This window comes from Salvelinus sp. IW2-2015, linkage group LG20, assembly GCF_002910315.2.
Source record: "Salvelinus sp. IW2-2015 linkage group LG20, ASM291031v2, whole genome shotgun sequence".
In the NCBI taxonomy this organism is placed as follows: domain Eukaryota; kingdom Metazoa; phylum Chordata; class Actinopteri; order Salmoniformes; family Salmonidae; genus Salvelinus; species Salvelinus sp. IW2-2015.
Window position 1 is genome coordinate 3,073,425 of NC_036860.1, and position 19,801 is coordinate 3,093,225.

The 19,801-nt window shown below is 42.8% G+C and overlaps 2 protein-coding genes and 1 non-coding gene across 4 annotated transcripts; 2 read left to right on the forward strand and 1 right to left on the reverse strand.

Moving 5' to 3' along the window:
• Positions 1-647: 647 nt before the first annotated feature.
• LOC111982188 (U7 small nuclear RNA) lies at positions 648-703 on the forward strand. The gene has a single exon (XR_002879699.1). It is a non-coding gene; the product is annotated as a U7 small nuclear RNA (small nuclear RNA).
• Positions 704-1,293: 590 nt separating this feature from the next.
• Positions 1,294-8,432, forward strand: LOC111980427 (mucin-2-like). Of its 2 annotated transcripts, XM_024011158.1 has the most exons (14): positions 1,294-1,947; positions 2,072-2,218; positions 3,119-3,240; positions 3,438-3,603; positions 3,792-3,910; positions 4,003-6,073; positions 6,322-6,414; positions 6,681-6,847; positions 6,978-7,072; positions 7,266-7,393; positions 7,524-7,710; positions 7,908-8,037; positions 8,132-8,251; positions 8,388-8,432. In XM_024011158.1, the coding sequence occupies exons 1-13, from the start codon at positions 1,365-1,367 to the stop codon at positions 8,213-8,215; spliced, it is 4,092 nt and encodes a 1,363-aa protein (XP_023866926.1). In that variant the 5' UTR covers positions 1,294-1,364; the 3' UTR covers positions 8,216-8,251; positions 8,388-8,432. The 2 variants fall into 2 exon arrangements, with proteins under 2 accessions (XP_023866926.1, XP_023866927.1); XM_024011159.1 differs by lacking the exon at positions 6,322-6,414.
• A 1,406-nt stretch (positions 8,433-9,838) lies between these two features.
• Positions 9,839-19,170, reverse strand: LOC111979913 (CD9 antigen). Its single transcript, XM_024010598.3, has 9 exons — positions 19,084-19,170; positions 18,732-18,846; positions 13,952-14,054; positions 13,626-13,723; positions 11,530-11,604; positions 11,257-11,358; positions 11,019-11,108; positions 10,035-10,118; positions 9,839-9,937 (listed from the first exon to the last, which is right to left on the reverse strand). Exons 2-9 carry the CDS (start codon positions 18,795-18,797, stop codon positions 9,863-9,865), a joined length of 693 nt encoding a protein of 230 aa, XP_023866366.1. The 5' UTR covers positions 18,798-18,846; positions 19,084-19,170; the 3' UTR covers positions 9,839-9,862.
• Between the last annotated feature and the right edge of the window lie 631 nt (positions 19,171-19,801).

A 19,801-nucleotide genomic window follows, 5' to 3' on the forward strand; every position in this document is an offset into this window, starting at 1 on the left:
TTGCTTTGAAAAGTTGAAAAGAAAACAACTCCTGACTGTTGGTAGCTAGGCAACTCACAATGAGTCATCACTCTGCCGCGCCCATCAACCCCCTCTCCTCCCCTGTACACTCTCTTCATGTAGCCTATTGAATAGTGTGGTTCAGTTAGACAGTGTACATTATGCTCAGTTTCAATGAAATCCCTCTGTTACTTACMMGTCCTTCTTGAATATTACAYTAGTTWGTATGCAGATGCCTGATAAAAGAGGAAAGTACAGTGGAATTTGTTTTTGTTTTTCACTGTCACTCTTAGGCCTACTGCTGTCCGTACAATTCATGCCACTGTAATATTTGGTTGATAATGATCAACATTGATGTTGCCAAGTGGTAGCACAGTGTCACTATGACAATAATAGCAATGGTTATAGTGATGATATTACAAAGGAAACACTAAATAAAATCCCTATGATGCACAAATTTGCTAGATTATTCCAAGTTGATTTCAGGGAAATTTCCACACAAAAAATATCCCAACTTGTGCCATCCACGAATGAGAAACCTACATGCCAAGTATAGATCATWTGTTGTGTTCCCCACAGGTTACAGAAGGGAGCAGAAGAGCTGAACTATCGGTTCAGGCTCCAGTCCTACCTACATAAAGGTTATGGAACATTTGCTCTTTTAGTATTTGTCCAGCAGGTTTCCTCAAGGAGAAAGACTCCACTTCTATGTCAAAGATACAAAAACAATACAGTGAAGTAAATAATACACTACTCTGCTAAAACACTACAGTGAATACTATAGTATATAAATATAGCAATACTGTAGTATTTATACCATAGTATACTATAGTATTACGTCATGTGGGTTGGTACAAAAGCAGGTTCCCTAACCCATACATTCAAAGGTGAAACTTGATGAGGGTCAGGTTCCCCTCTCAGCAATTGCTGGTTTATTTTCCTACCATAATAACAAAGCAAAGTTATAGGAAATGCGTTAGGTTACTTGGCCATACCAGGGTAAGGGTGGAATGGTCAGAGGCTCCTCGGGGGAAGTGGAGAATTCAATGTGTGCTTTGACTTGTATGACAATACCACCCTCTTGTGGAGAGAAGAGAGCCTGTCATCTCTAACGTATTGTGGTTAAGTTTCAACTTGACTTTTATTATGGTAAATTATATAGCAAACCTGTAATTATATACCRCTGTAGAAATGACAAGCATAATTGGAATCAGCATGCCATTGTTGAGACTAATTACCAATTAAGACTACTTGAGGTTGAATCAGTGAACACATGTGGTGCTTGCGGGAGTATTCAAAATATACCTTTCCCTTTTGCCTCGTCCCAGTGTGTTGATGCACGTTGAGAAACAATCATATTGGCAATGTATTTTAAACAGAAAGGTTACGGTATCCTCCTACTTTACATTCTAACAATCACTCAGTATCTGCGAGGTCAGGTTCACGATTCGACAGGTAAAATAATAATCCACACACCTGTTGAGTTCACAGAATCCACACAAAATCCTCTTTCAAGCGACAGTGTATCCCGTAATGATAAACTGACTCAATACATCCCGACGACAAAGACCAACGTCAGTCAAACAAACCAGTCAAGAATCCGCGTAGAAATGCCAGCGCGAAGACAGCTCCACGAGACCAAGCCAGGTGAAATTGGTGAATCATACGAAAACGTGCGAAAATATAAATTATCTCAGGACTTTGAAGAATTGAACAGATCACGACTTTCCGGTAGAAAACGAATGGTGGTATTCAATGATAAGAACGGCAAGTACCATGCCAAACAACACGAGGAGAAGCATTCGGAAGATTTTCCATTTAAATCATATAGTAATATCGATTGCAATCAAGGCAAAATTCAGAATTTACATCGTGGAAAGTTTTCCATCACAGGAAACGATGAGAACCACTCACAAATGGCCTACCACTCAGATTCACTAACTCCAGGTAAGCTATAGGTGGGCTCTGTTTGTCATGTAGCCTATTCTACCATTCAACTTYTTCAGTTTGACTAGCCACGTATTTCTTTGCTCAAAATATGCATAATAGGCTAATGTTATGTCTGTTTTAGGAGTGCGTGCAGGAAAGATCAGAGTTCGAGGTGAGAGAGCGAAAGCAGAGAGCTGGATGAGAATGGAGCCAGAGGTAGAATGTGGAGATGAGACTATGACCCTCACTGTCAGAGGGAGAAGAGCCCTACATCTGCGAGTAGACAGAGGTAAGCCGGACAGTGACCTATCCCTTTGATCATGACTCTCAGTTCCGTTACACATTAGTCATTGGATGGTGTCTTCTGTACAGGGGAGTTTTTATTTTATTATATATATTATTTTTAAGAGCCCTGACGCTCGGTCTGAACATTAACTCACATCGCTTGGGGTAGGGTTTTGGAAGCATAAGGACCTTCCTTATCTTTTATATAAGCAAGACATAATTTTATATAAAGTTAAATTGATACACACCTTTATAGAGTTAGGGTTCCACAGCCTAGACGTAASATAGTAAGTGTAAATCTGGGACACTCAAATTAGTTTGCTATGGTTACATAAAACAGAAGGTTACTTAATAACCCTTTAACCTTAATCCCTAACCTAGCTAATATTAGCKATTTTTTTCTACAAATAAATACATACCATACGAAATGTAGCATATCATACTAAATGGAGTGTCACTGATTTACGTACAGAACAATACGGAAGACAGTGGACTACTGTGTTAATTAGCTATCTGCGTCTCTGAACACCTTTGTGTAAATGGAAGACGGACGCCACAAACTTGAGTAGTCACCAAAAAATACTATTGTCTGCAACTGTGTTAAAAWCAGTGTACAGTATTTTCATTTATGAAATGATTTTGACCTGATATGAAAGTAGAGGGATTTATGTTTCTAGAAACATACTGCAATTGAGAATTGATTCCTGTTTTAGATGGAGTATTTGACTATTTTGGCTTCCAGAGCCAATTCGCCTTTAAACAGAACATGTAAAGTCCTTGGACTACAAGGAGTAAAGTTAGGCTCCTTTAGTCCATTATTGAGCTAAGTCTGACCACAAGGAGTGTGGGTGAGAATGATGCATAAGCTGTAGGCTATTCTATTCATTTGTCCTCTTGCCTTTAGCGAATGCCTCTGCTGTCCCCCTGGCTCAACTACCCTCTCAATGTGGCTACTCTGTCGAGTCGACATGGCGAGACCTGATGTTTGTGGTACCTTATAATGCCTGTCACGTCAAGCAAGAAGTGGTAAAGTAGCACTCACCCCCCTCTCCCCTGCTTAACAGTAACTTGATGTCCATAGTCACAATCTATTCTCCGAACTTGTCAGACTGGCAGGTCAAAACTGTTCCGTGACTGTCATTCTGTCAACATAAAAGCTTTTTCTATTGTTCTTCACACACCATTATTCACTCCTTTCCTGTGGGCTGCGGTGCTGCTGACAGGATGGTAGTTATGTGTTGCCTCTGATCTGGAGAGGGACCCCCGTGAAGATGTCCTGCCCAGTGTCCCAGGCTCAGGCCCTGGCCCCCTCCTCCCTCTGCTGCTCGTCTCAGGGAATGACTGTCAGACTGCAAGTTCATGGAGCCAAAGAGGAGCTCAGAGTCAAGGGTAAGTGTGGAGTTGTATAATTTATCACAATTGTACACAGCCTGCACACTATGGCTGCTGAACAGACCGATTTAGAGGCATAATTTGGACTGAATCCAATGTTTCTGTAACTATATTTCTACTGCTATGATGAGTTTGTGGGGCTACTGTCAGGTCTGTATGTGAGCTGTGTTGGTTTCCCCCTGCAGTTAGAGGAAAATGGACGCCACTGCTTTCGCTGGCCCTGCAGTGTGGCTACAGTATGGACAGGCAACATAGAGAGCTGCTCATATCTGCACCCTTCACTGCCTGTGGGATCACATCAAAGGTGAGCCATGGCACTCCTATTGAGCTATGACTTGGGATGGAAATGATGACTCAGGTCCCCACCTAACTGAAATAATGGACTTTTTCTTCCAGGATGGAAAATACACTCTCTCTCTTCAAATAGGAGAGAAAGCCGTCACACTGGCCTGTCCTTCTCTGCCTGACCAAGTAATACAACCCCTCCGACCTGCAGCAGATTTCCCCCATTATGCAACTATGGGCCCAACAAACTCAGTTTCCTCAACCCTGCTATCTAACCCTTCTTCCATAACCCTGTCTTACCCAGTGCTTCACCCATCCTTCCCATTCAATCCCCTGCCCACATTGCCCCCTGATCAGCCTCCCAGCCCTGGTATCCATGTTACTTCTCCCTTGACTACAGGCCCCTCTGTCCATCCTCCCCTGGCTGAGCATCTTCAGGCCTACCCATTCTATCAGTATTACTACCTCCACACGATGCCCCTCAGTGAGTCATACCAGTCACCCCTCTCCTCTAGTCCCCCCTCTCAACTCCCAACTACAGGCCCCACTGAGTTGAAGCCAGGCCACACTCCTGTCCCAAGCCACCCCAACTACAATAACCCCCATGTTACTCAGTATTCTTCCACTACAGCTGGTCATCCAGTTCACTCTGAAGCCCCCACTCTCCGAACCCCTGAGTATACTCTCCACCCATACTACCACAACTACCATCACCCCAACATCCCTATGCTTGAGCCACCTCAAGGGCTCAGTCCAGGTGCGAAGACGGGTACTTCCACCAATGGTCCTCAGGTTGAACCACCTGCCCCTCACACCCCTAACCCGATCTTCCGGGTGTTTCCACACTACTACCTCTACCACCCCAAAGTGCCTCCCTATAACCCACCCCAACGCCCTCAGCATATTACCCCTGCCTCTCACTCCTCTGCTCTCTCGGTTAGCAGTTCACAAACATACCGTAGAACTCCTGTTTCTCATGTGCCTCACCCTCCACCCTATCCTCACTACTACACTCCACAAACACCCAGTGGTGAAGTCAAGAGATCCCATCACCCTGATGACTCTTTTATTCATCTTCAACCTTTGAAACATATCACTTCCCCTAACTCATCTCCCACCTTAACAGAGATCCCATTCTACCAATACACTCTTAATTTTCCCTACAAGCCTCCACCGATCCAGAAAAATAGAATTGMTCTCCAGACCAACAATCCCTCTAGACCCATGGACGAACATCCTCCAGTTGTCCCATCTCCCCCTGCATCGTCTCCTGATCAGAGTGGAAAGTCACTCCCTCATGGTCACCTGAAATGGCCTCCACAACAGCAACCCTCCAATTCACACACAGCCCAGAGCCCGTCTACTAGTTCTACCTCTGTTGCCCATGCTACAACCCAACCACTTCTCTTTCCAAACTTCCCCCCGTTGTACTACCCTCATCTCAAATCACCCATCAGCAACCCTCAACAAGAAKAAAACCCTGTTACTGTCCTCCCCACTGCTCCACCTGCATCCTCTTCAACCTCTACTCCAGCATCTGGCCATCCAGTTTATCCACACTACTACGATCACCCATACTATTACTACTCAATGCCTTATGATCCATACAGATTACCCCAGCCTGTAGATCATGCATCTTCTGCCCCATCTAAAGGAGCTCCGACTCCTCCACCTCAGACCTCTGCTCCTCACACTATGGAAACCTACATGTATAGGGCTGGTTCTCACCAACCAGCCCTTTCATATGACTATGCCCAGGCCAAAATGCCTATCCAGATTACTACCCAAACTCGGCCTACTCCTCCTGCCACTAACAGTCCTCAAACCCCCACTCCAACCCCAGAATCTACAACTCCTGAAATCCCACCTTTTCCCTTTGACCCTTACTACTACTACTACCATCCTGGAATGTCCATCTACAACCAGGACCAAAGCTATGATCCCAGTACACACACCAAAAAGACATCAGGGGCTCAAGCTCCCCTAGATTCTGACCATTATAGAAGAGGAAGTTTTGCCCGCACTCCTGTGGCGAGTCCAACCCATGCACCCCATCCTACCAAAAGCCCCATGCATAACCCCTCACACCATCACATCATTCATCCACAACCTTCAACCATTCCTTCCCCTCATCGTCCCAACCCAGGGCCCCCTGGAGATCTGTCAGACACAGTGATGAAAGGTAAGTCTTCATCTTTAATATTTCTACTGTATGTGTGAACTGCACCACTATTGAAAGGCTATGTGGTTGTCTCATATCAGTGCATGCACTATAAAGAGCCACAAGAGGGCACCTCACCTCTACTAGGTGATCCTGGAGACCACAGTGTAATTGGTTTTACTTCAGTATCAAATATCCACTTCTTTCTTAAGTAGAAGTTCATAAACCTGGTTTGTCACACCAGTACCGTTTCCTTTTCCTCCATCCAGACCCTGGTTTCAAGGCTGATACACACACACCCTGTGGCTTGTCCAACCAGGACTGTGATGGCTCCTTAGGTTGCTGCTCTTACCTTGTGAATGGTTAGTCTCTCGACCTCAAGCTACTGGTCTTGGTGTTGCTATGGAGAAGCCGTAACAGTTTGGTGTTTCGCCGACATCAAAACACGTCCCAGTGGAAGATCTAAGATAGGAGGAGTGGAAGTAGTCTTCCAGCGTGTCCAAGGCCATGTGCACATGCTTGGTATTTCGGGAATGTCAGCTTTCGAACTGCTTTGCTACTCATTAGTTTACACAATGTGCTGATTGTGTCTTAGGTCCTCAGGCTGTCTGTGTGTGTCAACCCTCAGAGTGTACATCGGGGCGTCAATTTGTCTTTGCGGTCCCTGGCTCTCTGGTGGACCCCACGGTCTCCCTTCCCCCTCTACCTGCGGACAGTCACGTGTCCTGCACCCCCCAGAGGATGACCTCTGACCTGTACAGTGTACCCCTGGATGGCTGTGGAGTGCACATATACGTAAGTTACTGTACACTTGCTACTCAACATCCTTGTATAACTGTTCAACATATTACCCGTGTGTAATTATTTAGCATGTTATAGTTTGATGCTCCTTCTTTTGACCTGTTGCTCATGTCTGTTTGGCTAGGAGGATGGTCAGGCCATGGTCCACTTGTTGGAGTTCAACGCTCTACTTTCCACACAACATAAACACAGCACCACGTCTGAAGACTCACCTGTCCGGTAAAGCCATTTTACTACAAGAACAAATGGTTCAAATCCCTAACAAATGTATTTAATTATTTTTCCCAGAAGTTACCATTTGAATGCTAATGCTTTCAAACCATGACGATGAACCTGCAATCCCTTAGTACAGATGGGATGAGATTACAAATCGGTGTAGAGTTAGTGTAACATGAGCTTGTCTTCTGTGTAGGTTGATGGTGGAGTGCAGGTCTTCTCCTGGTTCTCTCGGAAGGGTGAAGTACCAGGTGATGAACACCACCCCTAGCCCCCCTGTCCCCACTCAGGGCTCATTGGCTGTCCAGCTACAAATCGCTACAGGTAGGACTGTATAAGTAATGAAACCTTCAGGAGTAGCAGCAGAGCTATGTAGGACTCTGAGGAGTGGGTTTTATCATACTGTATCTGCCAACTAACCACTTACCCTCTCCATGTTTACCTCTGCCTGTAGATGAGCACTACAGCAGCTTCTACCCAGAAAAACATCGACCACTCAGTCTACTTCAGGGGCGACCTCTGCACCTGGAGGTGGGTCTGCTGAGCCCCCCAGACATGGACCCTGGCCTGGTGCTCCTGGTGCACTACTGTCTGGCCTACCCAGACACACCATGGGCCCGCTGGCTGCTCATCTATGATGGGTAGGTTGTTCCACTATAGTTCCTGTTTGTTTACATGCAACAGCACAGAGAAAGCACTTCATAGCTGCATGAAATATCCATATTCTGTAGGTTTTTCCACAGAACCTGCTGCTCAGCTCCACTAAATAACTGTCCATATAGTGAACAGGCAGTTATTTTGTCTGAAGAAAACCACATTGTTTTGTCTCATTTTTCAGCTGTCCCAGCCGTGGTGACTCCCAGGCCCCTCCCCCACCACCTGCCCAACCCCGTCACACCCGGAGGCTCACAATCACCACCTTCCAGTCTTTACCCACAGGAAGTCCCTCCCACCTGGAGGACCAGGAGGTCAGTTTCAGCCAATGGTGTCACATTATAGACAGAGTTTGATACAGTACTGTCTGGTCAGTGCATTTGAATGTGTTGTCCTCATCCACAACAGATTTACTTAATGTGCTCCACGGAGGTATGCTCCCCAGCAGACGGGGACTGTATTGAGGGCTGCTTCAGTTTAGAGTTGAATTAACACTCCTATAATGGTTTGGACAATTGTGAGCACAAGGTAGGAGTATAAACCATCCATTTCTTGAAGTTACTAAAATGTACTGTATTAATACTGTAGTGCTCAAATGTACTTGTTTCTTACAGTATTCAACTTGACACATGTATTTGTTACATTAACTGTTATTCATTTGTAGGACCAAAGCTGGACAACTGAACAAATTAAATACACATTTACTCAATGATTTTGTTTTTCTCCAGCACTTATTCAGTCATGCAGTAAGCACAATGACATCAGACAAGGAAGAAAAAAACAACTTTATTTTACCAAAAATCTCCACATTTGGTGCCAAGTTGCACAGTCAGTAGTATTAGCTTGTAACAGAACATAAGCGGTTCTCAGAGTGCAAAAAAAGCATTAGAAATTGTAGTTCTCATAAAATAAGACTTCCTACAAGACACTTGACCTGGTTAAGTACACCATTTGGCCCACTCCTGCCTGACACGGCCTACATTTACAGGGCAACACTTTGGCTAGTGTACCAAGCCACTTCATATGAAGTGTTTATTCTATCACACTCAACAGCCTCCAGTACAACTGCTGCTTGACGGGGCATTCAGGGAGATATGATTCCCAAGAGCAATAAGGTTAAGCAATAAAGTTTCACATCCGCTGCGATTGGAGTGACTCAACATTACAAGGAAATGTATCCCAGTTGCATACATTAGTTTGCTTATAAAAAACAGTTGTTCATAAGCTAGAAATTGGCATCAAAGTAATAAGTCAAGCAAACAGAACGTTAGAGCCATATTTAAGGATCCCTGACTCAACTTTGCATATGATATCATCCCACGTCAACATCCAAACATGAAAGACTGATTTCTTCATTCCATATCACCTCAGGGTGTACAAGTAGAGCTGGAGTTGGGGGATTAGTATTGTAATTGTGTAGAATGATTAGATGTTATTAATAAATGTACTTAATTTGGCATAGAGAACCAACTACGGATTAATCCAGTTTGCAGTTAAATCCTCGTAAATTAATTTCCTAAGTCTTAAGATCATGTTAAGATGCTAATTCTGTCAGCAGTACATTGATATTTAAACTTTGAAACTTGTAAAAGTATTGCAACACAAACATGATTCTAAACTGATGTGATTACAGGGAAAGGTAATGTTGGACAGTGCGTCACTTGTCTGATTACAGCAGTGCCCTCATTCAATGCTCTGTATGACTACCTTAATAAAATGGTCCCTTTCATGTAAGCAGCATTAATGTCAGCAAGAGCAGCTATATACATTCACTAATATTTGGTAACAGTGATTTTTTTAAAGGTTTAAAAAAWWTTTTTTTATGAAGATTAAGGACTACAGTGGGAAGAGGGGCAGAACAAACAGCTGCTTACAGAGCAACAGTGTCTTGTCTGCCCTGTTCATATGTCATCTAAATGGAGGGTGTGGTCTCATTCTGAGCCCTGCTAAAGCATGTCCAGATGATCCAGAGCCCTGTCCAGCTACGCAAATGAATGAAAGCTAATTAAGACATCCATTTTTATTGGGCGCCTCTCCAGAAGTATTAAGTGAAAGAATGGGGTGATGGTCACTGAATGACAACCATCTGCTTTGGGCTCATAGTGGAGAAAAATGTTTGAACATGGTGGTCCTGTCCCCTCAGTACACGGGGGAAGAGAGGTGACTCCTCTTGATCTGTTTCATGAGGATGCTGCAGCACACCAGGGCTGTGATCTAGGAACAACAGGAGGAGATGGTGATGCAGGGAGGAAAGGGTTAAGCAGAAGGAGCGACAGCCCACTGAACTGTGTGTCTGTGTAGTGTTGCCTACCAGCATAGCAGCAGTCCCAAGGAAGAGGCCCATCACCAGAGGCGCTTTGGACTCAAAGAGGTTGACGATCATTGTGGGGCAGGCCTGCAGGGGGACAGAGACCAGAGGGGGACGGGTTATGGCCTTGGGCTCAGTACAGAGCAGAGATATGGAAATCTAGGCCAGCCTCCTTGATGCCTCTATAGTGGAATAAACATAAGGTAACAAATGTAATTTGTCACAGTCTTGACGGATTATTTTACATATTTGTTTTTATTATAGTCTGTTATAGTCAATATGAAAAACGACCGAATCCTATGCACCTGTACAGGGCCGGTCATGGCTGTTCTGCCGCCCTAGGCAAGAGAAAGAAATTGCCACCCAGCAAAACTACGTATTTTCCAGATGTTGAAATCAGGTTTATGCTCAGTTCTATTCTATTTTTAACATGTCAGTGCATTTTTGTTTGATTGGGCGCCATTTAGGTTTGGCTCTTTGATCGGAGAAACCTGCATGTTGCATATGTGTCCATCTCATTACATTGTCATAGATTTCATCTCCAGCCTGTAGGCTACAGAAAACGCCACATACGGATTTGCTACATGATTTACGCTAGATAATGTTTTTGACAGAATATTGGTGGAGCGCTGCAGCAATGCGTCTCTCCAACAGCACCCTGGAGAGGCGCACTGAACGGACAAGTGAAAAATGTTGCGCTTTTGAGGATGTGGGCATAGGGTGGCATCAGCGCTCACCTAAAAAGCCCATTTGCCATTGGTTGAGTGAATTTTTCATTGTTTTTAGGTAGAATAATGTGAGGTTTTATGCGTTGTTGGTGCCCTCGTCAATCTGCCGCCACAGGCGTCTGCCTAATGAGCGGGCCGGCCCTGCACCGGTAACTTGCAAATATCCATTGGCTGAACAACAATGCGTGAAATACATTGAAGTTCAAGGTGCACATGTTTCTCAAGTTTATAGGATTTGGCCTATAATGAACACACTCACAGGGAGAGTGAAGGTCTCCAAAAGGCTGGTTTCGGGACATGTTTTTTTTACCAAGAGGTCAAAGGCACCAATGATTCCACAGCAGTGCAACTAGAAGAGAGAGAGAGAAGGCAAGTGCCATTCAGAATGTGTACATAATTGTTATAGAGCTGTGGATTGAATTAGCTCTGATGGAGTGAAATGTGCCTAACTCAAGCTGTGATGCTATTAATAGTTTGGGAATAGGTTTGGTATTTACCACATTGTGGAATATTGACAGGGTAACAGCCAAGCCAGGGTCTCTTTTGTCCACATACTGAGCGTACACAGTCATATAGAATTTTGCCAGCTGCTTTCCCACCTGCACAGCACAAAGAGAAGATGACAACACATGAGGTAGAGTTACACTGTTGACTACTACCATTTCATGAAATAGCACAGGGTTTGGTGATCTGCGTGAAAGGGAAGCCTTAGCTTGAAGTTGTTTATCATTCATAAATCTCTCGCTCCCTCTTTCCCTTCCCTCTCTCACCTCATCGCTTCTCATGTAGGCTAACACACCGGCTCCAATCTCTAATCCAGTCAGGATAGCCAGCAGGCAGGAAAACTGGGAGGGGCAGGTAAACAAATCAGGTAAACAGCAGAACACATACAGTATGAATTACCACACATAAAACCACAGTATCACTGTACAGTCGTGGCCAAAAGTTTTGAGAATGACACAAATATTAATTTTCACAAAGTCTGCTGCCTCAGTGTCTTTAGATATTTTGTCAGATGTAACTATGGAATACGGAAGTATAATTACAAGCATTTCATAAGTGTCAAAGGCTTTTATTGACAATTACATGAAGTTGATGCAAAGAGTCAATATTTGCAGTGTTGACCCTTCTTTTTCAAGACCTCTGCAATCTGCCCTGGCATGCTGTCAATTAACTTCTGGGCCACATCCTGACTGATGGCAGCCCATTTTTGCATAATCAATGCTTGGAGTTTGTCAGAATTTGTGGGTTTTTGTTTGTCCACCGGCCTCTTGAGGATTGACCACAAGTTCTCAATGGGATTAAGGTCTGGGGAGTTTCCTGGCCATGGACCCAAAATATCAATGTTTTGTTCCCCGAGCCACTTAGTTATCACTTTTTCCTTATGACAAGGTGCTCCATCATGCTGGAAAAGGCATTGTTCATCGCCAAACTGTTCCTGGATGGTTGGGAGAAGTTGCACTTGGAGGATGTGTTGGAACCATTCTTTATTCATGGCTGTGTTCTTAGGCAAAATTGAGTGAGCCCACTCCCTTGGCTGAGAAGCAACCCCACACATGAATGGTCTCAGGATGCTTTACTGTTGGCATGACACAGGACTGATGGTAGCGCTCACCTTGTCTTCTCCGGACAAGCTTTTTTTCGGATGCCCCAAACAATCGGAAAGGGGATTCATCAGAGAAAATGACTTTACCCCAGTCCTCAGCAGTCCAATCACTGTACCTTTTGCAGAATATCAGTCTGTCCCTGATGTTGTTCCTGGAGAGAAGTGGCTTCTTTGCTGCCCTTCTTGACACCAGGCCATCCTCCAAAAGTCTTCACCTCACCGTGCGTGCAGATGCACTCACACCTGCCTGCTGCCATTCCTGAGCAAGCTCTGTACTGGTGGTGCCACGATCCCGCAGCTGAATCAACTTTAGGAGACGGTCCTGGCGCTTGCTGGACTTTCTTGGGCGCCCTGAAGCCTTCCTCACCAATTGAACCGCTCTCCCTGAAGTTCTTGATGATCCAATAAATGGTTGATTTAGGTGCAATCTTACTGGCAGCAATATCCTTGCCTGTGAAGCCCTTTTTGTGCAAAGCAATGATGACGGCATGTGTTTCCTTGCAGGTAACCATGGTTGACAGGAAGAACAATGATTCCAAGCACCACCCTCCTTTTGAGGCTTCCAGTCTGTTATTTGAACTCAATCAGCATGACAGAGTGATCTCCAGCCTTGTCCTCGTCAACACTCACACCTGTGTTAACGAGAGAATCACTGACATGATGTCAGCTGGTCCTTTTGTGGCAGGGCTGAAATGCAGTGGAAATGTACACAATGTCCTGCAGCAAAGCTTCATACAGGAAGCAATATTTCCTATCTCAAGCTCTTGTTAAATGGAAGCTTAAAAAAAGTCTCTGGCCTTCTCAGACAGAGGCGAGATTCCCAGTGCTCCTCTATGGTTGCAAAGTGCACCATGGCCCATGAGGTAGTGGATCAGTTGAGGGATTGATGACAAGTGCTTGCTAGGCCCTTGAGAGGTAAGAGGTGCGGCAAGGAGAACCTGAGAATTCTGTGGCGGGAAAAAGCAGCAGGATCACTCAACAATCCAAATGCTCCCAGGTCACAGATTAGATTTCCACTGGTGCATTGTGGGTAAGGGCTTTGGGTGACATATTGGGCTGAACAACTTTAGATACTTTCTAGTGAGGAACTCTTATTAGGAAGTGAAACTAATATGTACCGGTATGTTCTTATTAGCTAAGGTTACTTACCTCTGCCCACTCAAGCCTCTAAATCAGGGCTGTCAAATACTTTGTTCCCCCACTTCAGTGTAGTGTAACTAATGGAACATGGATGCTGTTTTTCTTTTCGTTGTAGCTTACCACTGCCAATGCATTCATATTCTCATTGCATGCTCCACAGTCTCCGAAAACAGCCACGAGCAACATCACTGCTCCTAACACAATCAACACTGACACACCTACAGTATGAGAGAGAGAGAGAGATGCCCATTTGTCAATGTTAGCTGTTCAGCACTAATTATTTTTCAGTAACACTTAAAAGTTATACTTTATAAATAGTTTTCAAATGGTTTATAAGTCATTAATAAACAAAGTTGTATAGTCTGTCTATCCATGGCTTACAGCTGCAAAAAGCTTTCTAAAACATTTGGGGTTGAAATTAGTAGAGCAGAGTTGTGTGAGCTCACAGATTACAAACTGTTGTGTGTTGAGGTCTATGTTGAAAAATCCTCTGGTCTCAGAGCTGAACCTCAGCCACAAGCCCAACCCGAACATCGCAAAACCCACCAACTGTCAGAGGAAGAAACCACAAAAAACAAGATGTTACAAATATAGTGTCAAAGATGTTGTAGTBTTAAAGGGATACTTCTGGATTTTGGCAACGAAGCGCGTTATCTATATACTTCCCCAGTCAGATGAACTCATGAATACTGTTTTCATGTCTCTGCATTCAGAACAGTGCTTTATATTTAGATGCAACACTTTTGAGCTAATATTCTATAAGAGGACCAGGAGCTCAAGCAGTAAAAATTTGCTGTCAAGCATTGAGTATGAAGGCAGGTAAACTAATGCTAACTAGCATTAGCACAATGGCTGGAAGTCTATGGTACAGTTGAAGTCTGAAGTTTACATACACCTTAGCCAAATACATTTAAACTCAGTTTTTCACAATTCCTGACATGAATCCAAGTAAAAATTCCCTGTTTTAGGTCAGTTAGGATCACCACTTTATTTTAAGAATGTGAAATGTCAGAATAATGGTTGAGAGAATGATTTATTTCAGCTTGTATTTCTTTCATCACATTCCCAGTGGGTCAGAAGTTTGCATACACTCAATTAGTATTTGGTAGCATTGCCTTTAAATTGTTTCACTTGGGTCAAATGTTTCAGGTAGCCTTCCACAAGCTTCCCACAATAAGTTGGGTGAATTTTGGCCCATTCCTCCTGACAGAGTTGGTGTAACTGAGTCAGGTTGGTAGGCCTCCTTACTCGCACATGCTTTTTCAGTTCTGCCCACACATTTTCTATAGGATTGAGGTCAGGGTTTTGTGAATGCCACTCCAATACCTTGATTTTGTTGTCCTTAAGCCATTTTGCCACAACTTTGGGAGTATGCTTGGGGTCATTGTCCATTTGGAAGACCCATTTGCAACCAAGCATTAACTTCCTGAATGATGTCTTGAGATGTTGCTTCAATATATCCACATAATTTTCCGGCCTCATGATGCCATCTATTTTGTGAAGTGCACCAGTCCCTCCTGCAGCAAAGCACCCCCACAACATGATGCTGCCACCCCCGTGCTTCACGGTTGGGATGGTGTTTCGGCTTGCAAGCCTCCCCCTTTTTCCTCCAAACATAACGATGGTCATTATGGCTAAAAATATATATTTTTATTTCATTAGACCAGAGGACATTTCTCCAAAAAGTACGATCTTTGTCCCCATGTGCAATTGCAAACCGTAGTTTGGCTTTTTTATGGTGGTTTTGGAGCAGTGGCTTCTTCCCTGCTGAGCGGCCTTTCAGGTTATGTGGATATAGATACTTTTGTACCTGTTTCCTCCAGCATCTTCACAAGGTCATTTGCTGTTGTTCTGGGATTGATTTGCACTTTTCCACCAAAGTACGTTCATCTCTAGGAGACAGAACGTGTCTCCTTCCTGAGCGGTATGACTGCTGCATGGTCAAATGGTGTTTATACTTGCGTACTATTGTTTGTACAGATGTGTGGTACCTTCAGGCATTTGGAAATTGCTCCCAAGGATCAACCAGACTTGTAGAGGTCTGCAATTTTTTTTGAGGTCTTGGCTGATTTCTTTTAATTTTCCCATGATGACAAGCAAAGAGGCACTGAGTTTGAAGGTAGGCCTTGAAATACATCCACAGGTACACCTCCGATTGACTGAAATGTTGTCAAAGAAGCTTCTAAAGCCATGACATAATTTTCGAGAATTGTCCATGCTGTTTAAAGGCACAGTCAACTTAGTGTATGTAAACTTCTGACCCACTGGAATTGTGATACAGTGAATTAGAAGTGAAATAATCTGTCTGTAAACAATTGTTGGAAAATGTACTTGTGTCATGCACAAAGTAGATGTCGTAACCGACTTGCCAAAACTATAGTTTGTTAACAAGAAATTTGTGGAGTGGTTGAAAAACTAGTTTTAATGACTCCAACCTAAGTGTGTGTAAACTTACGACTTCAACTGTATATACTAGTATGCTAGCAGTTACCATATACTTCGTCATTATGCTAATGCTAGTTAGCATTGCGCTACACTAGTTAGCAACAAACTTCAAACTGCATGCAGAGACATAATTGTATCCATGAGTTCATCTGAATTCTGAGGAAGAAGATAATGGGCTTCATTGCCAAAATCCCAAAGTATACCTTTCAATGTAACTATGAAATCTACAATGTTCAATTAAATTCAATTGATTGTCAAGAAACACCAACATTGGGTAGATGTGTGACGAAAACCTTTTTTACAGTACCAGTCAAATGTTTGGACACACCTACTAATTCAAGGGTTTTCTTTATTTTTTACTATTTTCTACATTGTAGAATAATAGTGAAGACATAAACTATGAAATGACACATATGGAATCATGTAGTAACCAAAAAAGTGTTATACGAATCAAAATATATTTTATATTCTTCAAAGTAGACACCTTTTGCCTTGACAGCTTTGCACACGCTTGGCATTCTCTCAACCAGCTTCATGAGGTAGTTACCTGGAATGCATTATAATTAACAGGTGTGCCTTGTTAAAAGTTAATTTGTGGAATTTCTTTCCTTAATGCATTTGAGCCAATCAGTTGTGTTGTGACAAGGTAGGGGTGGTATACAGAAGATAGCCCTATTGTTCAACTATTCAGAGGAGACTGCATGAATCAGGACTTCATGGTCGAATTGCTACAAAGAAACCACTACTAAAGGACACCAATAAGAATATACTTTTTTGTGCCAAGAAAACGAGCAATGGACATTAGACTGTTGGAAATCTGTCCTTTTTGACCTGATCTGAATCTCAAATTTGAGATTTTTGGTTCCAACCGCCGTGTCTTTGTGAGACGCAGAGTAGGTGAATGGATGATCTCCGCATGTTTGGTTCCCACCGTGTACCATGGAGGAGGAGCTGTGATGGTGTGCGGGTGCTTTGCTGGTGACACTGTCATTCATTTATTTAGAATTCAAGGCACACCACAGCATTCTGCAGCGATACGCCATCCCATCTGGTTTGGGCTTAGTGGGACGATCATTTGTTTTTCAACAGGACAATGACCATACACACCTCCAGGATGTGTAAGGGCTATTTGACCAAGAAGGAGAGTGATGGATTGCTACATCAGATGACCTGGCCTCCACAATCACCTGACCTCAACCCAATTGAGATAGTTTGAGATGAGTTGGACCGCAGAATGAAGGAAAAGCAGCCAACAATGCTCAGCATATGTGGGAACTCCTTCAAGACTGTTGGAAAATAATTCCAGGGGAAGCCGGTTGAGAGAATGCCAAGAGTTTGCAAAGCTGTCAAGGCAAAAGGTGGCTACTTTGAAGAATCTCAAATAAAAAATATATTTTGATTTGTTTAACACTTGGTTACTACATGATTCCATATGTGTTATTTAATCATTTTGATGTCTTCACTATTATTCTACAATGTAGAAAATAGTAAAAATAAATAAAAACCATTGAATGAGTAGGTGTGTCCAAACTTTTGACTGGTACTGTATATTGAAAGCAGTAACTCCCCTCGATGTACTGTGAACATTTCAGGACTCTAAGATCAAGAAATGTATTCAAAATAGCTTCACAAGTTTCATAATTGTATGTTTGTTAATGGGAAAATATGGCAGTTTTTTTCAATTTCCTGAAAAGTTTCTGTTTTGGAGATGACGTTTTCATCCGACAACGATGATTGGTAACATGATGACAGTAATGTTCAATGATTTAGGCCTGCTTTTCAGCAGCAAGGTAAATGTTGTTTTGTTGCTTCTTTTGTATTCTTATTATATTGATTGGATATAAAGGTCTGACCAGAAGGGTCACCCAAGCGGTTGTCTGGATGAATGCCAACATTTTGAAACTTAACATGAGAAACAAAACTTATCATTAATTTCCATTAATGAAGGAGAAGTTCATAAATGGAATGAACTTGTGTGTAAGCACACAACATATACACGACACACGCACACCGACAAAACACACACTTTTACACATAATTTGCTGGTGCAACTTTATTTTACTCTTATCTATCCTGATACCTAGTCACTTTACCCTGCCTTCACGTACATATCTACCTCAAATACCTTATTATTATCTATCCTGATACCTAGTCACTTTACCCTGCCTTCACCTACATATCTACCTCAAATACCTCGTACCTCTGCACACTGGTACTCCTTGTCTGTAGCTCCATTCTCTTGTATTTTATTAAAATTTTTGTGTTACTATTTTATTTGTATTGTTCTTTTAAAACTCTGCATCGTTGGGAAGGGCTCATAAGCAAGCATTCCACGGTAAAGTTTACACCAGTTATTTTCGGGCATGTGACAAATCCAATTTTATGGACAACTGTGAGCAACAGACATGAGCTGGTACTTTGATGGTAAAGTGGTTTAATCAGTCAGACATGTTATTAACAGCAGTGGAAATATACAGAGATGGTAGCAAGGGTCTGGACAAAATTTAAATGAGATTTATCTATTTGACTTTAAGCAAAGCTTATTTCCAAATCAGAAAATGGCAAATGCTGCCTAGGTTGATCAAAGATAAATAGACCAGTGTAAATAACAATTTGTTCTTAACCCACTTGCCTAGTTAAATAAAAATAGATACATTTTAACTATTCACCTACCACAACGAATTTACATTTTACACCAGCCCCCTTATCTTTCTCATACACACCAGATACCAATGTGTTGTTACCATTAGGCCTACAGTTAGTGAGATTATGGATACTTACGGCAAAAATGATGTTGAAAATGATGAGGATACACTTGCACAGCTGGCCACATCCGTCCAGTGCCATTACCAAAGCTTTGCTAACACGCAGGAAGTCAGAAATATAGTGTGGTGTCCTGGGAAAAGAATTGCAGATGTTCAAACATCTAAATGTTTACAATATGTGTGAAAAAAAGCGGTGATGGGTAATAGACTGTGTCGAGGGTTGGTGGACGTATTTAGTTAACATAGCCAGGTTTGAATCACTGCAAGGTGAATCTTTCATTAGAAACATGTAACAGTTTGTGTTTGATATTCTACCTCGAGCTACAGTGAGGGAAATGTAACGCAAGTCTGAACAAATATAAACCTACCTGGATTCTTTGCGCTCAGATCAGTCTCTTCACACTGCAGAATGCAACTGCGACACCAACCCGTTCTTAAATTTCAGACGATTTGTGTGAAGAAGACAATTTATTGTTGGATTTGGTCTCGTTTAATTCCAACCCCCCCCGGTCTGATTGAATCATTTGATTGGATTAGGTTGTTGAGTGACGATGGGCAGTACACCTCAGAAGACGAGAAGACAGAGGGTAGCAATGATGGGGAAATGAAACTTATCTTTGGCCAGTTCTGGGAAAACATTTTCGTTATGCGACAAGCAGGTGTGTTGTGCAATAATGAGATTATAATTATGAGCAAAAAGGAGTAAGCAGATAACGGTGTACTTAATGTACAGTTATAGCCACATACAGTATATAATATAGGCCTTTCATAATCAAATCAAATGTATTTATAAAGCCCTTTTTTACGTCAGACTAAAACCCCAAACAGCAAGCAATTAAGGTCAGGTCGTTCTTCAAGATGTTCAAACGTTCATAGATGACCAGCAGGGTCAAATAATAATCACAGTGGTTGTAGAGGGTGTAACAGGCCAGCAACTCAGGAGTACGAATAAAGCAGGTCCAGGACAAGGTAGCATATCCAGTGAACAGGTTATGGTTCCATAGTTGCAGACAGAACAGTTGAAACTGGAGCAGCAGCACGACAAGGTAGCACGTCTGGTGAACAGGAACAGAGTTTCATAGCCAC